The sequence below is a fragment of the Glycine soja genome, chromosome 15, assembly GCF_004193775.1.
Source record: "Glycine soja cultivar W05 chromosome 15, ASM419377v2, whole genome shotgun sequence".
NCBI lineage: Eukaryota > Viridiplantae > Streptophyta > Magnoliopsida > Fabales > Fabaceae > Glycine > Glycine soja.
In genome coordinates this window covers 11,090,161-11,115,787 of record NC_041016.1, presented here as the reverse complement: position 1 = coordinate 11,115,787, position 25,627 = coordinate 11,090,161, and the positions used below count along the sequence as shown (strand labels likewise).

Genomic DNA, 25,627 nt, shown 5'->3' with positions numbered 1-25,627 from the left:
TGAATATAAGATTTTAAATATTGTCGAAATGACTTGTGCTAAAGATGTTAAAGGATGTATTTTTTCCTTGCTCTCATTGTCTGTCCTCTTTTTCCTAATAAAGTCTGGTTTTTATATGAAAATGTGGTATATTTGAGACAGCGTAGTGAGGAGAATACAATTGATGACTTAGTCCTGTTTTTTTTTGTTCTTAAATGTCTTGAGTAAGCCTTATCATGACTCATGATAGTTTGACCAAGTATGTAGACTTGTAGACAAAGAGACCCGAGTATGTAATTCGTTATTTTTTCACTGTGCTACTGATGCTAATATGCCCTGGTTCTTGTTACAACAAAAGTGGTTTGGAATTTTATAGATATCTGCCTGCATCCTTGCTGTTTCTGCAAGTTTTACTGTTGTGAATGGAACTTAATGTGTAGGATTAAAATACATGCAACAGGGGATGTTGTGAGACTTTTTGCTGGTGTGGATTACTCATCCACGTGTGCTTTGGTGAACTACCGAGTGAAGCAATTTGTATATACTTGTATTTGTGCTGTACATCAGAATAGGTTGGTTTCATTTGTTTTAAATTCATTACTTGTATTCGAGCTGTACATCTCATGTACTTGTATATACCTGTATTCATGCTGTACATCTCATATACTTGTTAATAGAGTTTGATAAACTCTGATTTCTCATTGATCAAGAATTAGAAAGACAAGTTAGAAAAGGATAGTGTCATCTCTATATATATAGAGAGACTAACTGTTAACTAACCCAATCTGTTACTAACTAACTATAGTTAGAACTGTAACTAATTGACAGCTCACTAACAGCTTACAAACAACAGATAATAGAATAAAAACTTCGTACCCCATTGCCCAGAGGCTCTACAGATAATAGAATACACAAAGTAAAAATACTAGATGGAGTAAGTATACTCTAATACTTGTTGACCATTTGGTCCAATTATATATGCATGGAAAGTTTCAGCTGAGTCTCAAGCTAAGTTTTATCATCTCACACTTCAACTTAATCTTTTTATTTCTACTCGTTCTTTTCTTTTTCTTGGATACATAATATCTTCATATTTATGATATAGATAGATAGGTTGGTAATTGAGTTTTTGTGTTATCTTGCTTATATAGTATTTTACTGGACAGGAATAAGTTGAAGGATCAGCTTTTATTGACTCCAAAGGATTTTAATGCATCAGCTATTCCTTTATTGGAAATCTTAGTATTGTTGATAGATCCCAAACTGCCATGGAGCTGTAAGACAGTAGTATCTCTATCTCAAAACAATGCATTTGGTCTACTTAGAGAGATTATTCTTACAGGAAAGGTAACATTGCATAGCATTTTTTTTTTTTAATTTCTTGGCACCCTACAAAAATAATCCCATCTAATGTATATTTATATTTTACATATGTTGAGAATCAAAATAGGATCTATTTCATATTTTATGTTTGTTATCATATCAGAATAATAGGAACAATATCTTCTATAATTAATTGTAATGAATCTATATAAAGGAGCATCCACTATGTACTCTACACACGGTTTCAGTCTATTATCCCTCTATATTTTTGTCTCATTTTACATGGTATCCAGAGTTGGGTTGAGTGAAAAAAGAAAAATCGTCCTACATTGGGACCCACTGTCCCCAATAAGCCCTTTTGCTCGTGGCCCTTATTCTCCAGTGATTTTTCCTGCTGCTGTCACTTTACTGATGACCCTTTTCTGCATTTCGGTGGAGCTCTCCGCTTGTCGCCCTTCTTCCGGTGTCCTTTTTCCGCATTCTAGTTGACCTTTCTGCTTGCTGTCCTCTTTTCTGCGATTTCCCCCTTTCTCCTGCAGTCACTACCGTTTTCTGTTGTCTGCCACCGGAGCTCCAACGACCTTTCCGGCAGGTGACCCCACCACCAGCATCATTGTCCGCCTATCTACATGATGGTGGTTACGACATCTCGATCGGGCTTGCGACGCTTCCTTAGATACCCATTGTAACATCCTTGATTTTCGACTTCTCAGTGGCTCTCATACTATGGCACTTCATGTGGTGACACTTCACTCAACATATTTGTTGGTTAGAATCCTCCATTGGTTAGAACCCTCCATAGGTAGTCCTTTCTGAGATCTCGAAAATCAGCTATGTTTGCTTCCAGTATCAATGATTGATCCCACAAACCAACACAAGACTTTTCAATGCGCTCTGTCCTCCCTCACACGTTTTTTGGGAAACTTCCCAAAAAGTCACTCGTTCCATAACTACTCCAAGCCAAACATGCTTAATTGTAGAATTTTATGTGATAGGCTACCGAAAAGTATATGCATCTTGTTGATATAGGTAATGCCAATTAATTCATTTAAGTCATCTTCAACTATACAATTCCACACCTGTACAATCTTTGGATCCCTCTCATTCTGGTGTGATTAGTCCGAGGTGTTACATGCCCACCAGCTTCCGCTTGGTTCGTCCTCGAATCACACCGTACTGAGAGAAAGGTTTGCTCTGATACCATTTGTAACATCCCTGATTGTCAATGTCTCAGCGGCTCTAATACTACGATACTTCACACGGTGACACTTCATTCAACTCCTCGTTGGTCAGAACCCTCCACCGGTCAAAACCCTCCGTAGGTAGTCTGTTTCGATACTTCGACAATCAACTTTTCTGCTTCCAGGATCAATGACTGATCCCACAAACCAACACTGGACTTTTAAGTGTGTTTTGTCTTCATTCTCACGCTTTCTGGGAAACGTCTTAGAAGGTCATTCATCCCATAACTACTCCAAGTCAAACATGCTTAACTATGGAATTCTTATGTGATAGGTTACCGAAAAGTAGATGCATTTTATTGATATATGTAATACCAATTAATTCATTTTAGTTATCTTCAACTGTATAGTCCCATATTTGCACAGTCTTTGGATTCTCATTCTGGTGTGATTCATCCGGGGTGTTACACCCACTCTTTTGCGCGTCAGACTTAGCCAAACAATGCACTTCTCTGGTGCATGCAGGCGTGTGGCGCATTGTCTTGGGCTGTGCTTCTACTGCCGAAGTCGCCCTTCTTGTGCGAGCATAACCTCAGAGTTTGCCTCAAATGAAGCATCTTTGAGGCAGAAGGCAGAAGGCGCAGTCAAGATGGATTAAAGAAGGAGATTGCAACTCACGTTTTTTCCACTTGATGATGAATTTGAATCGTAGAAATAATTCTTTGAAAGGAGTGATGATTGACGGATCCTGGGTTGATGAACCGGGAAGAGTGAAAGAGGCAGTTCGGTTGTTTTTCTTGCAAAGATTTGAAGAAATCGAGCGGGTCAGACCCAAGCTGGATGGGGTCAGATTTCAGTGCATTGGACAGCAACAAAATGATATGCTGTCGGGGCGCTTTCATGAGGATGAAATAAAGATGACTGTATGGGATTGCGGGGGCGAGAAAAGTCCTGGTCCAGATGGACTAAACTTTAAGTTCATTAAGGAGTTTTGGCAAGTCATTAATTCCGAGTTGTTCGGTTTTTGGAGGAATTCTATGTTAACGAAATTTTTCCAAAGGGATGCAGTGCCTCCTTTATTGCTCTAATCCCTAAGGTGGTTGACCCACAAAACCTTAACGAATACAAACCTATTTCGCTAATAGGCTGCATGTACAAGATTGTGGCTAAGATATTAGCAAAAAGATTGAAGAAGGTGCTGCCAGCCATTATAGACGAAAGACAGACTGTCTTCATAGGAGGTAGACATTTGCTGCATAGCATGCTTATAGCAAATGAAGCAGTCGAGGAAGCAAAGAGGTGCCAAAAGCCATGCATGGTGTTCAAAGTAGACTATGAAAAGGCATATGATTTAGTTTCGTGAGATTTTCTGATATACATGTTGCGGAGGTTGGGATTCTGCCCCAAGTGGATTAAATGGGTTGAGGGGTGCCTCAAATCTGCTTCTATCTCCGTATTGGTGAATGGAAGCCCCTCGGCTGAATTCATCCCGCAAAGAGGACTCAGACAGGGGGACCCATTAGCGCCCCTCTTGTTTAATATTGTTGCTAAAGGCTTAAATGGATTGATGAGAGAAGCAGTGGAGAAGAACCTATTCAGAGGATTCTTAGTTGGAAGAAACAATGTGGAAATCAGCAGCCGACAATATGTTGACGACACAATATTTTTCGGTGAGACATCAATGGAAAATGTCAAGGCAATCAAAGCCATCCTGAGGAGCTTTGAACTCGTATCAGGGCTTAAAATTAATTTCGCAAAGAGCAGTTTTGGGGCAATTGGAAAGTCGGAACAATGGAAGAAGGATGCTGCAAAATACCTGAACTGCAAATTGTTGTCCGTACCGTTCTCTTACTTGGGTATCCCAATTGGGGCAAACCTAAGGCGTTGCGAGTTGTGGGATCCTATCATCAACAAGTGTGAGAGAAAGCTAGCAAAATGGAAACAAAGACACATTTCATTTGGGGGCAGAGTAACTCTTATAAAGTCAGTCCTAACATCTATTCCTATTTATTTCTTCTCGTTTTTCAGGGTTCCGAACAGAGTAGTTGATAAGCTGGTGAGTATATAACGTCGATTTTTATGGGGAGGTGGACTCGAGCAAAAGAAGATTGCGTGGGTCAAGTGGGATACAATGTGTCTCCCAAAGGAAAAAGGGGGATTAGGAATTAGGGACATCAAGAGATTCAATCTAGCTCTGCTTGGAAAATGGAGATGAAATCTATTTCATCACCAAGGGGAACTCTGGGCCAGGATATTGGATTCAAAATATGGTGGTTGGAGGTGCATGGATGAAGAAAGAAGAGGCAGCAATGAATCTTTGTGGTGGCAGGACTTAAAGTCGGTGTTCCAACAATCGCAAGAGGGCAATTTCTTTCAAAATGGAATAATCTGGAGGGTGGGGTGCAGAGATAGGGTCAGGTTTTGGGAGGATAGATGGAATGATGATGATACTCCACTAATACTAAAATACCCTAGGCTATACCACATTTCCTGCCAGCAAAAACAACTCATTCAGCACATGGGAAGTCACACAGATGCAAGCTGGGAGTGGAATTTTATATAGAGGAGATCTTTGTTTGACAATGAAATTGACATGGCTGCTAGATTCTTGGGGGATATAGAAGGTAGTCTAATCCATTCACATCGGCTAGACAACTGGGTGTGGAAAGCAGATTCAAGTGGTCAATATTCAGCGCGGAGTGCGATAGTGGATAGCAGGATGACTGCTTTCTAATTTTTATTTATTTATATATGTGCTTAATAACAGCAAGAGTCAAGTAATATAAAATTAATAAAGAAAAAAGTAAGTAAGGAGGTTATCTATCTAAAGATGTGAACATAGAGAGACCAGAGGACAATGTTCCGGAGTTCCACATTGTACGGATTGGTCAGAAACTCCACTGGAGTGCCATGGTTTGGCAGGAAACACACCTGGGAGCTCTGGGTCTGATGGTTTGAGTCAAAGAGACAAGTGGCCAGCATCAAAAGGAGTAAGAGTGGGAAAATAAGGTCTGATAAAATAATTAAATAAAAGGGGGGCAAAATCTCAAGATTGCCCCCTCTTAAACAGAACCAGATGTCATCGTTCAAAGGGAGAAGAAAAAGGGGGAAATAAAGGGGGTTCAATGGCCGTGATTCACGCCACTCCAGCCCAACACTAAACTATGTTATGACGGGTTCAATGGAGTGATCCACAGCCGCAATGCCACTATAGTGGTGCTACAGAGCGTGATTGACTACTGTGGTCTAGTGGATCCATTTAAGGGGGAAAAGTTCTTTTGGTGCATATTCTTCCCTTCACATGACTCAAACCTAAAACCATGCATAAGGGGAACTGGGCTCCTTGCCACTTACACCAACAGGCATTGGTGAAATTTAATGTATTATTAAGGGGTGTAAGTGTGTACGGGTCGACATGATTGCATTTCTCCGGTTTGGATTGGATGATTGGTTCAGTTCAGTTTCAATTTGTCCAACCTGATTATGGTTGGTTTTCCAAACTGATAAACCTTAACCGAACCAAAGCATATCACTGATTTTCAAAAATGATTATATGCGAATGCGTGAAAATGTTTGAATTTATGATATATATTTTAATTTTAAACAAATTTCAGAATTCAGTTATTTGCTTTTTTTAATAATTTCTTAGATCGTCACATTTTTTTAGAAATATGGGAATGAGCAAGGGAAATAATAATGTAGTTTAAATTTGGCTTCGTTTCCTTTTTTTTGTTATAAAAAACCAGGGTCACGGGAGAATATGTCCTTCAAAGGACCCTGAAACTCATAACGCGCTTGTATTTAAATCAAATCTTATTTTATATTGATTAATGAAAGTTGTTAATGTGTTTGAAGAAACTTTTATTCAATATACATTTAAGTTATTCTTCAGTGTGTAAAATTAATTGAATTGATGAATTCTTAGGCAGTGGATCAAATATACAATTGAATCTTATATTCCATCCATGTCATAATGCTAATCAGATTGTTTATAGTTTTGTTATTTCATATGATATTCGTTTTATCTATCATATAATGCTTCACTTGAACACACAATCTACCTAAATGGTCTACTGCAGGATAATGCTGAAAATTGTATTTACAGTGAAAAGGGATCATCATTGGAGTGTGTGCTTACTGTTGTAATGTGTCACATCGGTCAGAAGCCATGTATCTGTTCACATACTGATCCACTATATAGCTTCTCATCACAGATTCTTACAATTCCTTTCTTGTGGCATGTTTTTCCAAACTTAAAGCAGGTATATATTGTACTACCTATTTGATATCCTTTTGTGTGATAGGTATTGGTTGAAGAGAGCTATTAATCATCAAAGATGTGTATCTGTTTTGTAAATATTAAGGGGGAACTAAAATCCAGAAAGATAGCATACAGTTCAAAGGATCTATGCATTTAACAGAGAAATATTGCATGATGAAATTCATTGGAAACCACTGAAAGAAAGCTTGCTGGCACCGTATCAACAATTTTACTCAGTGAATTTTAAACTCCTTTAAAATTCCTTCTATTTCTCCCTGTTGAAATACAGAAAATTAAATAATTTAGTGCATACGACCAGACATTATAAACTCTCTTTGCATTGATGGATCTTCAATGTGAAATCTACTGATATAGAATATAACCCAGTAAACCAAAGCTGAAGGAAAAGGTCAATTTGCCATGCATAACTAAAGCAACAGGACAATATGAAAAAAAAAAATCTTTATTGTGTGCTTAGGGACCTATGCATGTTAATTAGAATCTAGGGGATTAGGGGATAACTCGAACTGATTAAAAATGAAGTTATCTTTGCCTTTTTATTGCTTATGTCCATAATATTATTGTCTTTTCATATCGCCAGCCTTCATGCTGGATTTTCCTTTGTGTGCTTGTTAATGTTATAGAACTATTTCAACCTTAACAAGTCTTGTGAAAAAAATGGATTATTTTTTGGTACTCAGGTATTTGCAAAACAGGGCCTGAGCCAACATTACGTTCATCAGATGGCAACATGGGTGCCAAATCTGATTAGTTCTCTACCTAAGGATATATCAGATGAATTTCCTACCTATGCCTGTCTTCTTGGAAATATATTAGAAACTGGTGGATTTGCTTTGTCTCGACCTGACTGTTCCTTTGATATGGTAAGGAGATATTCACTACAATATGCCGTTTGTTATTGTTATTCTAAGTTTAACCTACATATATTTCACTTCATGACTTATCTAGGACTTGGTCAAAGATTGGTGTCTCAATGGATATATATGTTTTTCCCCTTTCATAAAGAATAAATACATCAATATTAAATATAAAATAAGATTGCAGAGAGATTGAAGGGTAAGAAATCCTCCTAAAAGTAGGAAATTCTAATTGAGGAGATAGAAAGCATTGATGAGGCAAAGCTACCCTGCCCCTAAACATGTCTGTGTTGGTGGTTGTTTTAATCTTTGATGTGATTGAAGTTTGAAAATTATGCTTAAAACCTAAGTTAATTTGTGTTTGTTTTTTATTCAGGCCATAGACCTTGCTGCTGTTATTACATTTTTGCTGGAATCACACCCATCTCTAACAAGATCTGATGGTAGAGAGAGTATGCTTTCTATTCACACACTTAAGTTTTCTTGTTAAAGATAATCCTTTTCTTTTTAACCTTATATTGAACAACATCATCTTTCATCTCTCTTATTTTCTTTCTATCTTTCGTTTTTTGGATAAAAGAAGGAAGAATGTATTGTTAGTGTAGTGAGCATATTTCTGAATTTTTTATTGACTATCATGGGGTATAATTATAACTATATATATACACCTAAGGAGACTAATGAGGAAATAATCCCTACAATCAAGGGATAGATAATCATTTCCTGATATAAACAATCCTAATCCTAAATATATACAGATATATGTTAACAGTTAGGAAGGAAGAAGGCAGTTACATTTCAGGCGACAATGGGTAATCCTTGAAGAAGGTAAAAGAGAAAATAAAGAGGCAACCCCAAGTGTCTAAAATTCTTCTAATCTGTTTGCATATTAGTTACAGAAACTAACTTAAATCAAGTAACAACCATAGGCAGAGAATTAATAGAAGCCAAGAATACAATTCTATCGCATAACAAAATTCATGGGGGCTGCACATTGCCATTTGTCATGAACCAACAAACCAAAAGGTTAAGTTATTATTAGTGAAGGAACATGAATGATTTTATATTACTTCTAGCACCATAACATCACAGCCTAGTTTTACCAGCAAACATTTTAATGTGTTTATCTCAAATTTAGAAGGAATAATATTTTATTTTCTCATATAGAATTATGAGGTCATTGGACCTATATGTACATGAGTCTGCTAGCTATTTTAGGAAATATGGACAACTAATTCTAGGGAGACAAATCCCTATAATTATTGGATTTATTCTAAATACATAATCCTAGTATTAATAGCAATATACATTTGTGATAAAGAATAAAAATACAATCAGGGATAAAATACAAACTTTCCTAAAATACACACTAAGTAACACGATTTTGACACTCCCCCTCAAGCTGGTGAATAAATGTTCTCCATTCCCAGCTTAGATATAATTCTTTCAAAGTTGATACAGTTCAGCCCCTTGATGAGTATATCTGCAAGTTGATTTTGGGTGGACACATATGGAGTGCAAATCAAGCCATTGTCTAGCTTTTCTTTGATAAAATGTCTATCCACCTCAATATGTTTGGTTCTATCATGTTGCACTGGATTGTGGGCTATACTAATTGCAGATTTATTGTCACAATATAACCTCATAGGTTCATCCCACCTTATCTTTAAGTCTTCCAATATAATCTTCAGCCATAGAAGTTCACATATTCCTTGGGCCATTGCTCGAAATTCTGCTTCAGATCTTGATCTAGCTACTACACTTTGTTTTTTGCTCTTCCAAGTCACCAAGTTTCCACGAAGGAAAGTGTAGTTTCCAGTAGTTGATCTCCTATCCACAGCTGACCCAGCATAATCTACATCCGTATATGCTTCAAGATTTACACTCTTGTTTCGTTTGAACAAAATCCCTTTTCCTGGAGTCCCTTTTAAATATTGAACAATTCTAAGGGCAGCTTGTAAATGTGCTTCCTTTGGTTGGTGCATAAATTGGCTGACTAAGCTTACAGCAAAAGCAATGTCTGGCCTAGTATGGGATAAGTAAATAAGTTTGCCCACAAGTCTCTGATACATTTCCTTGTCCACGGCAATATCCTCCTCTGCACTTCCTAACTTTATGTTTGGATCAACTAGAGTACTTGCTGGTCTGCAAGTTGTTTTACTTGTTTCTTTAAGCAAGTCAGTGATGTATTTTTGTTGCTCCTCTGCACTTCCTAACTTTATGTTTGGATCAACTGGAGTACTTGCTGATCTGCAAGCTGTTTTACCTGTTTCTTTAAGCAAGCCAGTGATGTATTTTTGTTGAGATATGAAGATTCCTTTCTTAGAATGGGTCACTTTAATTCCCAAAAAATATTTAAGTCTCTCTAATGTCTCTCAAATTCTGTGGCAAGGCATTGACTTAACTCTTACTGCTCCCTTTTGTCATCCCCAGTTACTATAATATCATCTACATACACCAGTAATATTGTTACTTCCCCTGAAACTGAATGTTTGATAAATAAAGTGTGATCACCTTGGCTCTGTTTATAGCCCAAACTTGTCATAACTTTGGTGAATCTTCCAAACCATGCTCTCGGGGATTGTTTCAGCCCATATAGAGCCTTTTTTAGCTTGCAAACAGTTCCAGTAGCAACTTGTCCATCATAACAGGGGGTAACTCCATGTATATTTCTTCTTCAAGATCTCCATGTAGAAATGCATTCTTCACATCAAACTGCTGCAGGTCCCAATCATGATTTGCTGCTAATGACAATATTACTCTGACCGTGTTCATCTTAGCAACTGGGGCAAATGTTTCCAAGTAATCCACTCCATATGTCTGAGTGAATCCTTTGGCCACTAACCTTGCCTTGTAACGTTCAATGGTCCCATCAGCTCGATACTTTATGGTGTATACCCATTTGCACCCAACTGGTTTTTTTCCAGTTGGCAAAGTGGCAAGATCCCAGGTCTTGTTCTTGTTTAATGTCTCCATTTCCTCTTCCATGGCTTGTTTCCATTTCCTGTCAGATAATGCTTTAGATACAGAGGAAGGTATGGGTGTAGTGTTTAGGTTTGTGAGAAAGGTTTTATGGATAGGAGAGAATTTTTTAAAGGATAGGAAACTTGATAGAGAGTAAAGTGGTTGTTGGGTGCATGTTCTAGTTCCTTTTCTAAGGGCAATGGGAAGGTCAAGGTTTTGGTTCACCTGTACTTCTGAAATTTCAGCAACAAACTCATTAGAATTATTTATAGGATTAGAAGATGTTACCTCATGTAATGATGGTGGATCGGATTCTTGGACATAGATAGAATCTGGAATGGCCTTTTGTCTCCTTGAATATACCAGATTTTTCCCAAATTTTTCATCATTAGTCTCAAGTTGAGGTGCAGGTCCTGCGGTTGAATCAGGGGATTGTTCTGCTGAATTTGGACTTCTTTCAGTTTCAGGTACAGCAGCACTAGTTGTCCCAATTTTAGGTCCAAATGTCATATTCGGAAGCATTAGAGGCTCATCTTCCTCTATTACATTCTCCCCCTGAAGATGAGGTTGCTAAAAGTAGCTTTCTTGTTCGTTGAAGGTGACATCCCTTGACACATAGAATCTTCTTGATGGAGGGTGAAAGCATTTGTATCCCTTTTGTGTGGTTGAGTACCCCAAGAATACACACTTGACAGCCCTACGATCCAGTTTTCCCCTTTCATTACTATGAACATGTACAAAGGATACACACCCAAATATTCTAGGTTGGAGTTTATTTGTAGGGTCCAAGTGTGGGTAGAATGAGAATAGGATTTGCATGGGATATTTTTATTCTATGATTTTTGAGGGTAACATATTGATTAGGTAGGTGGCAGTAAGGAGGGCTTCCCCCCAAAATTTTTTAGGGACATGATTTTGAAAAAGCAAGGCTTTGGTTTGGTTTAATAAGTGCCCATTTTTTCTTTCTGCAATCCCATTCTGTTGGGGTGTGTTAACACACGAAGACTCATGAATTATCCCTTCCTTTTGACAAAAAGAGTTGTGCACAAGATTAAAGTAGTCCCTGGCATTGTCTAACCTAATTCTCTTAATGTTGACTCCAAATTGGTTTTTAATCATTGAGACAAACTGAATAAAAACAGAGCTAATTTCAGATTTCTGTTTTAATAAGAAAACCCAAGTCACCCAAGTACAATCATCTATGAAGGTTAAAAACCATTTAGCACCCGAGATATTAGGGACATTAGCAGGACCCATACATCAGTATGAACAAGAGAAAAAGGGAAAGACTCATCTTATTACTAATGGGAAAAGATACATGCTTGTGTTTAGCAAGCTCACACACCTCACAATGCAGGCTCCCCACATTTAAATTCTTAAACAAGAAAGGAAATATCGCTTTTACAACTTGAAATGAAGGATGTCCTATTCGGCAATGGTATAGTTGAATTTTCTCTTTGTTGGTCATGGTGGATTCAGAGATGAGAGAGTGGCTCATGGTAGGCATATTAGGATCCTTTATGTAGTATAGGTCATTCCATTCTCTAGCATGTCCAATCATCCTCCCCGAGTTCTTGTCTTGTAATATACAAGAATTGCTATAAAAAACAACATTACATGAGAGATCTTTTGTGAGATTTTGTATAGAAATCAGATTGGTGGACAACTTAGGAACATGAAGGACATTTTTTAATGTTATGGATGGGCTTATTTGGACCTCTCCTTGTCCTGCTACAGTTATAAGGGTTCCATCTGCTGTAGAAATTTTCTTGTTGCTAGGACATGGAGAATATGTGGAGAAGTATTTGGGTAAAGGGCCCATGTGGTCTGTGGCTCCAGAATCTAATATCCAATAGTAGGTAAATGGGGTATCTGAAACATTAAGTCCAAAAGAAAATGGAAACTTACCAGAATATGTTAAGGAGCACGTACCTGTGGGCTTCTCCAGTTTACTAAGGAAGGGTCATGTTTCCTTTGCTGATTTAAGGAACATACAAGTATCACTGATTTCTGGGACCATTGAATTCCACAGCCATGCCATGATCATGGAGTCTTCTTCATCCCATGATTTGAACTTGGCATCCTTTTCATCAGGGGCATTATCAGTCAGGTGACTGCCCTTTCCTTTTCCCTTCAATATGGTACTAATGAGTTGAGACCATTTAAGATAATTTTTTCCAGTTAACCGATAAGCAGAATGAATATTCTGCAATTCTCCAGCAATCTGGAATTTGTCCCCTATTTCAGGAACATGATTCACAATTTCAGCCATGGGTGAGATCAAGGCTGCGATGAGTAATGAAGGCAGCAATGAAGGCTGCGATAAGTTTCAAGGTTGCGAGCAATGAGGGCTGTGACTTAGGGTTTCAGGCACGGTGATAGGCTCCTAAGGATTAGGAGCTCTGATACCATCTCAAATTTAGAAGGAATAATATTTTATTTTCTATATAGAATTATGAGGTCATTAGACCTATATGTACATGAGTCTGCTGGCTATTTTAGGAAATATGGACAACTAATTCTAGGGAGACAAATCCCTATAATTATGGGATTTTTCTAAATACATAATCCTAGTATTAATAGCAATATACAGCTGTGATAAAGAATAAAAATACAATAAGGGATAAAATATAAACTTTCCTAAAATACACACTAAGTAACACAATTTTGACAGTTTAATTAGAAACTGCTTGAAAGTGTAAGGGCATACTTCCTTGTAGAACCCCAAACACATTAATCTATAATAGAGAAGTCAACTTACAATGCAAAAATAAGTGTGGTTTTGTTTCTTTGTTAGACTTGAACATAGCCTGGTTACTGTACTTAATCATAATTATTAAATTTATAATTCTTTTGGTAAATGTGGTATGATTCTCTCTTTACCATTTTTTTTAAGCTGGGAAGACTAATTTCAGGTTCTTCTATTGCTGAGGATGAAATGACTGGCGAAGATGAAGTCATGGAAGTAGCTTTGGATAGGAAATTGAATCAACAAATTTGCAATGCCATAGATACTCGCTTCCTTTTGCAACTGGTATACCATCTTGCAAATGATTTTTGTATCAAGTGTCATTAAAATTTTCTTTACCATTTATTTTGAAAAATTAATGAATTGTTATTCTTGTCACATGCAGACAAATATATTATTTGGAGATTTTTCATCTGCCAATAGTTCAGATCATGAGCCAGATGACAAGGAGGTTGCAGCTGTTGGTGCAGTTTGTGGGTTTTTATATGTTATCTTCAATACTTTGCCACTCGAAAAGATTATGACTGTGCTTGCCTACCGAACTGAACTTGTTCCTATACTTTGGAATTTTATGAAACGGTGCCATGAGAATGAAAAATGGTCATCTTTGTCTGAACGGTTATCATACCTCTCAGGTGATGCACCTGGTTGGCTGTTGCCTCTTGCTGTATTCTGTCCTGTCTACAAGTAAGAATCTTTTATACTGTTGACTTGTTTAATAAATGCTTGTATTGATGCATGAACTATTCTCTCCGTGCACTAAGAATTTTTTTTTAATTCTAATCATAGTCTAGTAACTCTAGCGTGAGCTTGATGATTGAAGTTGTTGTAAATACCTGATATCATAGATATTTTAAGGGGTCCAAAATGTTTATCTTGATATTTATTTCCTTATTTTTCTTATTTCTGTATTTCCTTTTTAAGCATAGTTGTTTACCCTATAAAAGAAGATTAGAAAATGTATTATACACACAATTAATTATACAGTTCTTTTTCTTTCAACTGAAGTATATCATAACTTGTTTTTCTTTTATCAGGCACATGCTCATGATAGTTGATAATGAAGAATATTATGAGCAGGAGAAACCGCTATCACTGAAGGATATTAGAAGCCTTATCATTCTGTTAAGGCAGGTAATGTTTTGGAATGGAATGCCTATTTTAGTGAGACAAGTTGTTGAAAGTTGAGAGATTGAAATCCGTAGTCCTGAGGGGAAAAAAGTTTTTATTTTTTATCACAAATTGCTAAAATGAGAGAAAAAAATTTCCTTGCACTTTAAGAAAGATCTAAATAAACTGTATCAATTTTTTTCAAGGATGTATATTCATGTGTATATAAGAGTCCAAAGAATTGGACTAAAGTTACGTTTTGGAAAATTGGTGTCTTGACCAATAATAGCACAAGCCTCCCTAAGGTTTTAGTAAAATGCCCCTTATAAATGTATCCCACTTTGCAGTTGCAATTAGTTTTAGAAGTTTGCTGTTTCTGCAGGCTCTGTGGCAGCTAATGTGGGTGAATCATACCACGTCTGCTAATTCAGTAAAATCTGTTCCAGTTAGCCCAGCTATTAAAAAGCAGTCGGAAGCGATTCAACAGAGGGTTAGCATTGTAGTGTCAGAGCTTCTGTCCCAGGTAGAACAGTAGAAACAATCATAGTTGTATATCTAGTTTCATGTTTTCTCTCCTTTGAACTTGGAAGATGTCATGATATTATGATGTTTTGTGTATCTTCAAGGGCATCTCCTAATGCTTTACTTTGGGATGGGTTTATGTTTATTGCTTCTATAGTGCTATGCTATAACTATTTCAAGGGAGTTTCAGAGAGATTGGACAGCCTTACTGCACTTTTATTCTTTTTCCCTTATTGTTTAATTTTTCTTATTCCACTTTGAAGGATATCTTATCCTTTCGGTAGTGGTACTTTCACACTATTAATTAAAAAGGATATTGAGGTTATCCTTACTCTTCTAATATTTATGCAAATTACAAGTTCTTTGGTATTTCTTTTTTGAAAAGGCATCAGTATACATTTGCTACCAATAACCATATGCATCTGAATTTGTTTTCTTTTATCTTCTTCCTAATTTGCTTTTGAATTTCTTCCCCTAGCTGCAAGATTGGAACAACAGACGACAATTTACATCCCCTACTGACTTCCATGCTGATGGGGTGAATGACTTCTTTATCTCACAGGTATTTCCTATACAACTGATATTTAGGGTAATATGAACAGAAATTTAATTGTCAGTTGTGCAAATTATTTCTGCAGGCTGTTATGGAAAATACACAAGCAAATGAAATTTTGAAGCAGGCTGCTTTCTTGATACCATTTACTAGCAGGGTTAAAATTTTGACTGTAAGAATCTCAGTAAATTTTGATTTGATTCAGATATGGGTTATTTTTGTATTACAGATTTAAAGTGGATGGTAATGAGCAACTTTGGAGTTTCAGCATATCATATTATGCCACTGGTGTGTTTCATTAACTAACTATTGTCTATTTATTGTTTTATCAGTCTCAACTAGCTGCTGCAAGGCAAAGACATGGGTCTCAGGCTGTTTATACTAGAAACCGGTTCAGAATACGGCGGAATCATATTTTGGAAGATGCTTATAATCAAATGAGTCAGTTGTCAGAAGATGACCTTCGAGGATTGGTAACGTCCTTTTTTAAGGCCTATGCTCATGTTTACTAACCATTTCCTCCCTGGTCTTCAGAAGGGAACTTGTAAATCATCCTTTAATGCAATTTTCAGATTCGTGTGGCTTTTGTCAATGAATTGGGAGTTGAAGAGGCTGGAATAGATGGAGGTGGAATATTCAAAGATTTCATGGAGAACATCACACGTGCTGCCTTTGATGTGCAGTATGGATTATTTAAGGTCATATGAATATTGTTTATATTTTATGTTTCATGTTTGTTAAGATATAACAACTGTTAGATATAAAACCATTTCACCTAATAGCTTAAGCTTTTGGGAGAGTAGGTTCACGTCTTCATGACATGTTGTCATAGCCTCTATGATCATGTGGTCTAGAGTTTGAATTTTACTACCCTCACTCTTCTAAATAAAAGTTGAATTTGACAACAAAGTAGGCTTGTGCATTGTATTTATCCTTGCTTCTAGTCCAAAGGGTTCTTGTGTAGGAGGGCCTGTTAAATATAAAACTCTTCATGTTCTTTTGCCTGGCAAACCTTTTGGGATAAGTTGATTCATTACAGAACATGACCCTCTACTATATAGCCTAAGCTTTAAGAAGAATTGATCCTTGACAATGTGTTAGTACTTTCATTTCAACACAGTAGCTGAACTTGAGCAGCAAATTGAAGCTTTTTGATATATCCGTGAGTGAAAATATGGTTGCAGTGGGGTGGTTGGTTTGGAATGTTTAACTTTTAAAAGTGAAGTGTGAAAGACAAGAATTCTAGTGAATAAACTGAGCAGTTGTTTGCTAAAGTTTGAATATATAACTATTAAATGCTATTATGCCAGATAACAATGACTAACTGTGTCTGTATTGTGTCACTGAAAATATTACAGAAATAAATAAGCTTTTGAGTTTTGAAATGTCTGCTTGGACATTGCTTCAGCTAATACTCCTTCCTTGATAGTCCTTATATTCATACCTTGTGATTTATTGCTTTATGGCAATCTGAAATTCTGAACATCATTGAATCCAGGAAACAGCAGATTACCTGCTTTATCCCAATCCTGGATCAGGAATGATACATGAACAACATCTCCAATTTTTCCATTTTCTTGGTACTCTTCTTGCAAAGGTATGTTTATGTCCCATTTCCTCCCTGTCTCTTTAATAAGGCGTGTCAAGATGTCCCATATTGGCTTGAAATATGGCCAAAATAATCCTTATAAGATCTAGGCAATCCTCCTCTATTGGACTAGCTTTTTGGGGTTAAGTTTCAGATATGAAATCATAGCCTATGCAGCCTAAATGTTGGGCTACCTGCAGTACAAACCTGCAAACTTCACACAGATGTCTAGTTCTTGGTGCAAGAGGTGTGTGTGTTAAGATGTCCCATAGTGGCTAGGAATAGGGCCAAAATACTCCATATAAGGCTTGACAATTCTCCGCCCTTTATCTAGTTTTGGTGTTGAGTTAGGCCCAAGTGATTTGAAATAAGGTGGGACCTTGGATAGTGGTTGAATCTGCCACCCGATGGCTATTGAATCTTCTTTGTCACGTGGATCATTGGTCTGTATCCCTTATTTATGTATATGCTTTCTTTTCCTATATTTATTTTGCTTGATTAGAACCAAACTTCATGCTTTCGAATTACATTTGCAGGCTATGTTTGAAGGGATTCTGGTTGATTTACCTTTTGCTACATTCTTTTTGAGCAAATTGAAACAAAAGTAAGACTTAGGTGTCTCTGGTTTGTCTTCTTTAGTTAGTTTTTCCCCCCTATTTAAATTTAGATTGTTCCATGCTCAAATCTTGAGTTTCCATCCATCTGTTTACTTGCTTCTTGATGCTTTATGTTGATGTTTGAGATTCACAATTGGTAGCATTCATGCGATGCATAGAAGTCCATCCTGTGTTTGAAAAAGGGGGGAGGGTGTGAATAGTAATTGAGTTTAAAAGAAAATGATAATTAAAGCAATAGGCAAAACTAAAAGATGATTAAGATTCAATGATGAGAAAACTCTAGCCCAAGTTGAAACTTAGCTTTGGTTCTTAGGATTTATCATTGATTTGCATATCTTTTCCTTTTAAACAAATTGATTCGAGTTATTAACAAGCTTTAAAACCTATCTCTTCTTACTTTCTTGATAACCAAGTTTGTTGATTATTTCTCTTACCTATAGGCAAGCCTAAATAAACTCTTAGGATTTAACCTATCAATAGCATTAAGTACTAAAGAGACCCAATTCTAGTCAACAAACATGCAGGCTTGGTTCATTTAGACAAGATTATATTTCTACATTAGTGTTGTTGTTTTACCAACAATTATTAGGACTAATAGACAATTATAGATCTACCGTCTTAATTTGTTTTATACTATCTTATTAATTTGACAAAGGACTGTTTTGCGCAACCAACAAAATAGTAATTCGGTAATAGGTGTTGTAGAAATATAAATGCTCAAAAAAGAAAGAGATAGAGAACGGTTAGACCTCGTCATCCTTCAAGATCTTTGCCTTGATTAACCTTGGACTGTAAAAGGAGTTTAGTTCCTCATGGAATTTATAAGAACTCAAGAACAAAGAGAATATAGAAAGAGAATAGAAAACCTAGCTGTCGAGAGACAAAAGTCTCCTCTAAGAGTTTCTAAGACCTTTTTATATGTAGGGTTTCTAAAGCAGGCCTAGGATATAAAAATTGAAGGACCCTAAAGAATGCCCAAAATATAATAAAGCATAATGGTTCCTGAGTTTGACCCAAAAACATAATTAAATATATCAATTAAGAGGTCCTAATTAATTTTTGGATGTTTCATTTCCACAAGTGTTGTGCTCTCCATTTGGAGGTGTGGTGGTCTCTAACTTCCTATTTTGTTCCTGCATTCATTCCAAATCAGCTTCCATCTTTCTAAAGGTTGAGATTTTTCTTTCCTATATAGAAAATTAGCAAAAAAGAACAATAACATGAAGCAATAATATAAAACTATGCAAATTACTAAAGAAACATGCTTAAATGTCCTAGGCATATGTAGAAAAAGAATGAGAAATTATGACTAATTTGAGATGCATTAATTTGATTAGAGATTAGTGTGCTAATGTTATATGAGGAAGCTATACTTCCTGCTTTCTTATGCTTTTTCTTCCCATGTATCAGGCACAACTATTTGAATGACTTGCCTTCCCTGGACCCAGAATTATATCGTCATCTTATCTTTCTAAAGGTAATATCACTTCTTTGGCTTTCATTTTCTGGCATCTACTTCATTCTTGAGAAAACTATCAACAAAATTACTTTACTTATGCTAGTGACTACTTGACTGAACAAGGTCTCTTGCAAATGAAAAACAGCTCAAGATTGTACTTGCATATGTATAATCTATATAAAAAAAACTATTATAACTATATAGCTTGACATAATATTTTTAATACACACACAGCGAAGAAGGGCTATGATGGCACCATGTTGAATTGTCAAGCCATAGGTTCTTGAATTCATATATAGTATGCACTAAAATTTCAATGGTAAAAACCAAGGTTGTCAAAATCTAGTTTCAATGTTGTAAAATTGTAACAGGAATCTTAAAATTGTAACACAAATTGCCACCATTTATGCCTATGAACATAATATGTATGATCAAACAAATGAAAACTAATCTATAAATTACAGGAAACATGTAACTTAAATTGAAAATTATAAGCTCTTGTACAAGTTCTAAGAGCATGTGGCTAAACAACAAAATGGAGCCATGCACTAAACTTCAGAACCGGAAGAGAGAGTGAACAGAAGAGAGAGCCAGAGAAGATAACCAAAGAGATAGGAGTGAGCCAGAAGAGTGAAGGAAGAAAAAAGAGAGGGTTAATAGTTAGGGAAGAACCAGAACAGAGAGGGTTGAATGATGATTACACAAGAGAGTCAAGGTTCCTGCAACTTGATTAAGGGCATCTACAATATAAGATTGGCTAACTCATTTTTGGAGTAAAATCCATCGTTTCCACAAATTTGAGTGATGATATCTTGGGAAGTGCAGATATCTTGGGAAGCCAAAACACGTTGGATGATATGATCCTATGCATTGGAGCTCAATTTTGTCTTTGCTTAAAAATATTAATTGTTGCATAATTATAAAATATTCTAATTTATATATACATAAAAAAAAAAACAATACATATACTTTTGAAATGTGTTGTGCAAATTATTAGGTTTATTTCTTTCATACCTTTCTTATCTATCTTTAATAGGCTATAGCATGTACCTATGCTTACTACTAAAGCCAGTAAAAATATCTCCTAGAAAAACAACCACTTCCTTGCAGGAGGTCCCACATTGCTATATGTTAGAATATCTTAGATATTTTTTACTTAAGAATTCTAAGAATTATCGGATCAGGGGTGGAATTTTGTCTGGACAGTCCAAACAATTCAATCCTAAATTTCCAATTATGGATATCCAGTCCTGGATTAGTTCTGACTTCTGAACATTCCTCCAAATTGATCCTAGTATCACACCATAATACGTGATATACTACCACAAATATCTAAGATATTCTAACACTATGTTGTCCTCAGATTAGAACTAGGGGTGAGGGGTTTGTAACACAATCACTTTGGGAATTAGTGATAGATTACTTGTAGGGAAGCCTTAATTTTCTCAATGAGTGTTTCAATCTTTTCCCACTGATTCTGTTTTGACTAACAGCATTATGAGCGTGACATTTCGGAGTTGGAACTATATTTTGTTATAGTAAACAACGAATATGGAGAGCAAACAGAAGAGGAGCTGCTTCCAGGGGGAAAGAACCTTCGTGTCACCAATGAGAATGTCATTACTTTTATCCATCTTGTAGCCAATCACCGCTTGAATTTTCAGGTAAAGGTCTAGTTTGGATAAATTTCTAAATAAACACTTATATATAGGAGGGGAAAAAATAAAGAGTTAAAATGAGTCAAACTTCTCTCTTAAACTAAAACCAATTTATGCATGTTAACTTTCTCTTGTCTAGCATCTCCAAAAGTTGAAGTGCATAATTTGATTTTAATTTATGGGAAAATTTTGATTCATTTTACCTCTTTCTTTTCCTGTAAGTGTTGGTGGAGAAGTTTATCCAAACAAGGCTTAAATTTGTTTCAATTTGAATTTCATCTCACTGTGACTGTATTTATGCTTCCATTATACTAAAAATAATTATTTTTTTAGATACGTCAACAAAGTTCTCATTTCCTGAGAGGATTTCAGCAACTTATTCAGAAGGATTGGATTGATATGTTTAATGAGCATGAACTTCAGGTTTTCTTCTATCTTGAGCCACTTTTAGGCCTCTAAAGCTATGCTTTTATCATTTGAACTGCTCTTGCATGGCGGTCTTAAGGGTCTGTTCAACAACCGGATGCTTATCATTTTCTCCTACATATCATAATATACCCTTGCCACTGTGAGAGGGTCGTGTACATAACTATCTTTTGTCTATAGTTGCAAATTATGTTCCGTATGATCCACAATTACGAAGTGAAAAGTATGCCTTGACTTCCTTGTCTTTGCTTCTGTGTTTTTGACCTCTTTTACCTATTTGTTGATGAACTTCATTAGTATGATGACTTTTTTATATATATTTTTTACAGCCAATTTTAATGGATTCAATCTTCAACTAGCTCTTCATTTTTTTTAGAATTTGTAGTTTGTGTCTCAATGTGATCGAGTACTCAACTTGTTTGACACTATTGTTTTCTGCAGCTTCTGATATCAGGTTCACTTGACAGCTTGGATGTTGATGATTTGCGGCAGCATACAAACTATGCAGGAGGTTATCATAGTGTAAGCTTTCTGGTATTTATGTGGGGATTTAGTGAGTAATGGCAAGGCAAGAAACATTCAAATTATACTCTTAAATGAAAAACTTCCCGAGATTGATCTTTTGCTTAGTTTTTTCATATATATAGTTAATTATTAGGTTTTGAAGAGAGATGAGTGAGAATGAGAAACTGAGTTCAGAGAGAGAGAGAAATTAGAGAAATTTTGAGAGAAATGTAAATTGTCTTCTATTGATATCTAAATCAATCAATTAAGTTACTCTTAGCCTAGGAAATAGTGTACCCACTTAATCTATAAATTGAACACACACACACACACATATAGTTGTTGCTAAATTATTCCCTTCTCCACTCAAGTAACTCCATCCTAAATCATCCCCTCTAAATTCAACAAGCTCATAAACAATATGGCATCTATTTTTGCACTGTAACTTTGTAAGGTGACTACTTTCCTTTGGAACAATATATTTGGAGTTCCTGTTGATCACTAGGTTTGCCATTCAACATTGGATCAATTTTGATGCCTCATTCCAAGGGTCCTGGTAAAAATAAGGAGACAATTTTCGTGACAGTGTTTAGTCCTTACAACCCTTTAGACTTCAGAGCATAGCATTTGGTTGGGGCATAGTGATCACATCATTAAGGGGGCCTCTTGCTAAATCTGTTACATGATCTGGTTGTGTTTATATCTTCTGGTTGGTGTTTCACAGAAACTGCATCCAATGTGTTTTTTCTTTCTGCCACACCACATTGGAGGATATCTTGTTCTCTCCCTAATTTTACTTTAATAGAACTTTTCCATATAGAAAACGCATTTGCATATCTTGTATCTTATGCTTTTTAGTTTTGCCATTTATCTAGTAGTCTAAATACCTTTTGAGAAATGTTTTATGTCTTGATGGGAAGGTCAACCATTTTGGTCTTGAACAGTTTTTTTTTTTCTTTTCTGACGTGTGATCTCTTCTGATAGGACCATCATGTTATTGAGATGTTCTGGGAAGTTCTCAAAGGCTTTTCATTAGAAAACAAGAAGAAATTTTTGAAGTAAGATGTATATCGCTATGGGATTTAGTTGCTCTTTTTATGGCATATGTTAGTATGACTTAAATTTATTATCTTTACAGGTTTGTGACAGGTTGCTCGCGGGGACCATTGCTTGGATTCCAATATCTTGAACCTTTGTTTTGCATCCAAAGGTAAATGCTTTGATTGTATTAAAATATTTGCTCCTATTGATTTCTACCAAGACTTGTATATTTTACAGACAAAAGGATCACAGAATGGAATTGTCTGATGTCTCTTCTTGTAGGGCTGGTAGTAATGATCCAGACGAAGCTCTTGATCGATTACCTACATCAGCTACTTGCATGAACTTACTAAAGCTTCCACCTTATAAAAGGTTTGTCATAGTACAACCTTGTCTTTGCAGTTTCCATTGCGTACACGGAAAATTGTTTGTGTCTACTGTTGTAGAGTGGTCAGAATTAAAGCTATTAGAACTAAACTGATAGACTGACATGAGTAAGGAGAAATTCCGTTTGATCAATTAATAGTATATATTATGAAATAATTTGCAAAGATTCGCCAAGACTACATTGGAAACTAAAAATAATCGAGAGAACTGTGACATGGGCTAAGATTCTCTAGATTTGACTTTACAATGTTGTCTTATTGACGCATGAGTGTACAAGATATCACGGAGGATGATCGCTGTGTCGTAGAAATATTGAAATATGATCACAGCAGACTTTAAAAAAATTGAAAACTTTTTTAGCTTATCTGATTTTTATTTTTTTTTATTTTTATGAAAGCTGGTGTGAAACCTTTCTTATATTAACATAGGGCTAAGATATCACTCATTATAGAACAACTTTTCTTTAATATTTCACACTTATTTTAATTCATACATTGTTCACACCCGGTTTACTGCGAATTTTCATGGGAGAACGCGTCTCTGGTTTATGATTTTCGTTTCAACAGTACTATTTTCCCTTGAATTTTCTGTCCTTCATTAGGACTATGAAAACTAAGACAGATTTTGAGCCACAATAACGGAAGCCATTTTTCTTCAGTCGTATTCATGCATCTTCACATGGCCTTGATTGATGCTGTAGGTTGGATTTTATTTTTAACTCTGACAAACTATTCTACAATGCAGTAAAGAGCAGCTGGAAACCAAATTACTCTATGCCATAAACGCTGATGCTGGCTTTGATTTGAGTTAAAAGGAGGTGCAATTTACCGCATGGTTTTGTTTCCATAGCAGTAGAGGATTACTCACTTGTAGACAAGCGTCAGAGTCAGCGGCACAAAGAACAAAAATATCCAATGTAATGAGAAGTGGGGGTGGGGATGGGGATAGAAATGTCATGTACATAATATATTCGTTTTTATCTTGTCTGTCAGTTTGTCTTTAAATGTATATATACCTAAAATATGATCTTTTACAATTCACTTTTTTGCATAATTGGTAATATTAAATTTGTAATTTGTATAGGAGTTAAAATATTCAGGAACTAATAATGTTTTAATCCCTATTTAACTGACACTCGTCCACTTGACGACCATGACAATGCTTTTAATGTTTAGTGTGTTTGATTGAGTTTAAATTGAGAGAGGGGGGGGGGGGGGGGGGGGGGTGGTCAACAAATAATGTGTTTTATGTATCTTTTTTTTTACTTTAATTCAAATATTTTTTCGTAATCTTGTATTTTTTGTTCTCTTTCACACAATCAAATCAACTCTTGAGATCATTTGGTTGCACCTAAATATGTAAGAAGAGGAGAAGCTAAATGTATGGACTTCCCTGCACTTCTCCAATTTGTTTGCGTAGAGATAGGCAAGAAATTTTTGAAAATTGCATGGGGTCCATTGCTTTAGACTTCCACTCTCAGATGAGAAGATTTGGGAAGAAATTTGGCCTTTTACTCTATAGCCCTCCTCTCTCATACTTTCCCCCTTCTTTCTTGTTGATGTCTGCTCTTCTCGTCGTTGGAACCACCCTTCCCATTGTTGGATGTCTTTGAGTTGCACAACTCCTCCATGGATTTCATTGAGATCCATGGCGGTGATAGATGTGATGTTGGAGTCCACGCTTGGTGTGCTTGGTATGATCTATTTGTTGGCATATGATGTCGTATTATATCTAATTTGACTTGTTGAGATATGTTTTTTGTGTTAGGTGTTGTGTTTTTTTTACTGAGATCTGCTTTCTTCTTTCCAATGTTGGTTTTTGTTGAGATTTGTTCTCTCCAATGTCATTTTTTAAGAGATATTTCAACCAATGTTTTGTTGAGAGAAGCACCATGCATTTCTTTTTTTTAGTTGGAATGAATTGATGGGATTCACAAATTAAATTGAATTCATAACTGTTCTTAATTATTTGCATTCAATCATGAAAACACAAAATAGAATAATAGTGACCAGTGAGTGACGAAAATGACACATGCTGGAGCAACAATCAAGCAAGTGTAGTGATGTTGTCACATTGCCATCTCTATCTCACTATCAAACAATGGTCTCCTCCACTGAAATTGTCACTCCCACCCTGCTTCATTGAAAGTTCCTAATTGCTAGATGAGATGATGTTGTTGAGATGATATGATGTACAACCTTGGGTATTTCTCTGATAATTGATTGTCTCTACATGTCCACTTATCCTCCCAAAATTTAAACTTATTTCCACACCCAACCTTCCATAATGTCGATCTGTTCAACTGTTGTCCCTGTTGAGGGTGTTGAGATACCATCTTCAGATCCCTCCACCATATGGATTCGATACTATCCCTCGGAGCTCCATCTAGACTCCTTCACCCACCATACTTTGATTCAAGTACCCTTG

At 36.1% G+C, this 25,627-nt stretch overlaps 1 protein-coding gene across 2 annotated transcripts in view; it reads left to right on the top strand.

Moving 5' to 3' along the window:
* Positions 1–24,364, top strand: part of LOC114387883 (E3 ubiquitin-protein ligase UPL6-like) — a 35,866-nt gene extending 11,502 nt beyond the window's left edge. The window contains exons 4-26 of one of the 2 annotated variants that reach the window (XM_028348116.1): positions 440–551; positions 1,146–1,326; positions 6,563–6,745; positions 7,446–7,628; positions 7,999–8,065; positions 13,502–13,620; positions 13,721–14,022; positions 14,373–14,469; positions 14,828–14,968; positions 15,446–15,529; positions 15,606–15,692; positions 15,853–15,993; positions 16,093–16,218; positions 17,019–17,117; positions 17,645–17,712; positions 19,136–19,202; positions 20,678–20,848; positions 21,176–21,265; positions 21,710–21,790; positions 22,757–22,830; positions 22,911–22,982; positions 23,096–23,185; positions 23,945–24,364. In XM_028348116.1, the coding sequence (XP_028203917.1) occupies positions 440–551; positions 1,146–1,326; positions 6,563–6,745; positions 7,446–7,628; positions 7,999–8,065; positions 13,502–13,620; positions 13,721–14,022; positions 14,373–14,469; positions 14,828–14,968; positions 15,446–15,529; positions 15,606–15,692; positions 15,853–15,993; positions 16,093–16,218; positions 17,019–17,117; positions 17,645–17,712; positions 19,136–19,202; positions 20,678–20,848; positions 21,176–21,265; positions 21,710–21,790; positions 22,757–22,830; positions 22,911–22,982; positions 23,096–23,185; positions 23,945–24,011 (2,702 nt within the window). In that variant the 3' untranslated portion in view covers positions 24,012–24,364. Of the gene's footprint in view, positions 1–439; positions 552–1,145; positions 1,327–6,562; positions 6,746–7,445; positions 7,629–7,998; positions 8,075–13,501; positions 13,621–13,720; positions 14,023–14,372; positions 14,470–14,827; positions 14,969–15,445; positions 15,530–15,605; positions 15,693–15,852; positions 15,994–16,092; positions 16,219–17,018; positions 17,118–17,644; positions 17,713–19,135; positions 19,203–20,677; positions 20,849–21,175; positions 21,266–21,709; positions 21,791–22,756; positions 22,831–22,910; positions 22,983–23,095; positions 23,186–23,944 lie in introns of both variants that reach the window. The other variant, XM_028348115.1, reaches the window with a different exon arrangement.
* Positions 24,365–25,627: the final 1,263 nt, after the last annotated feature.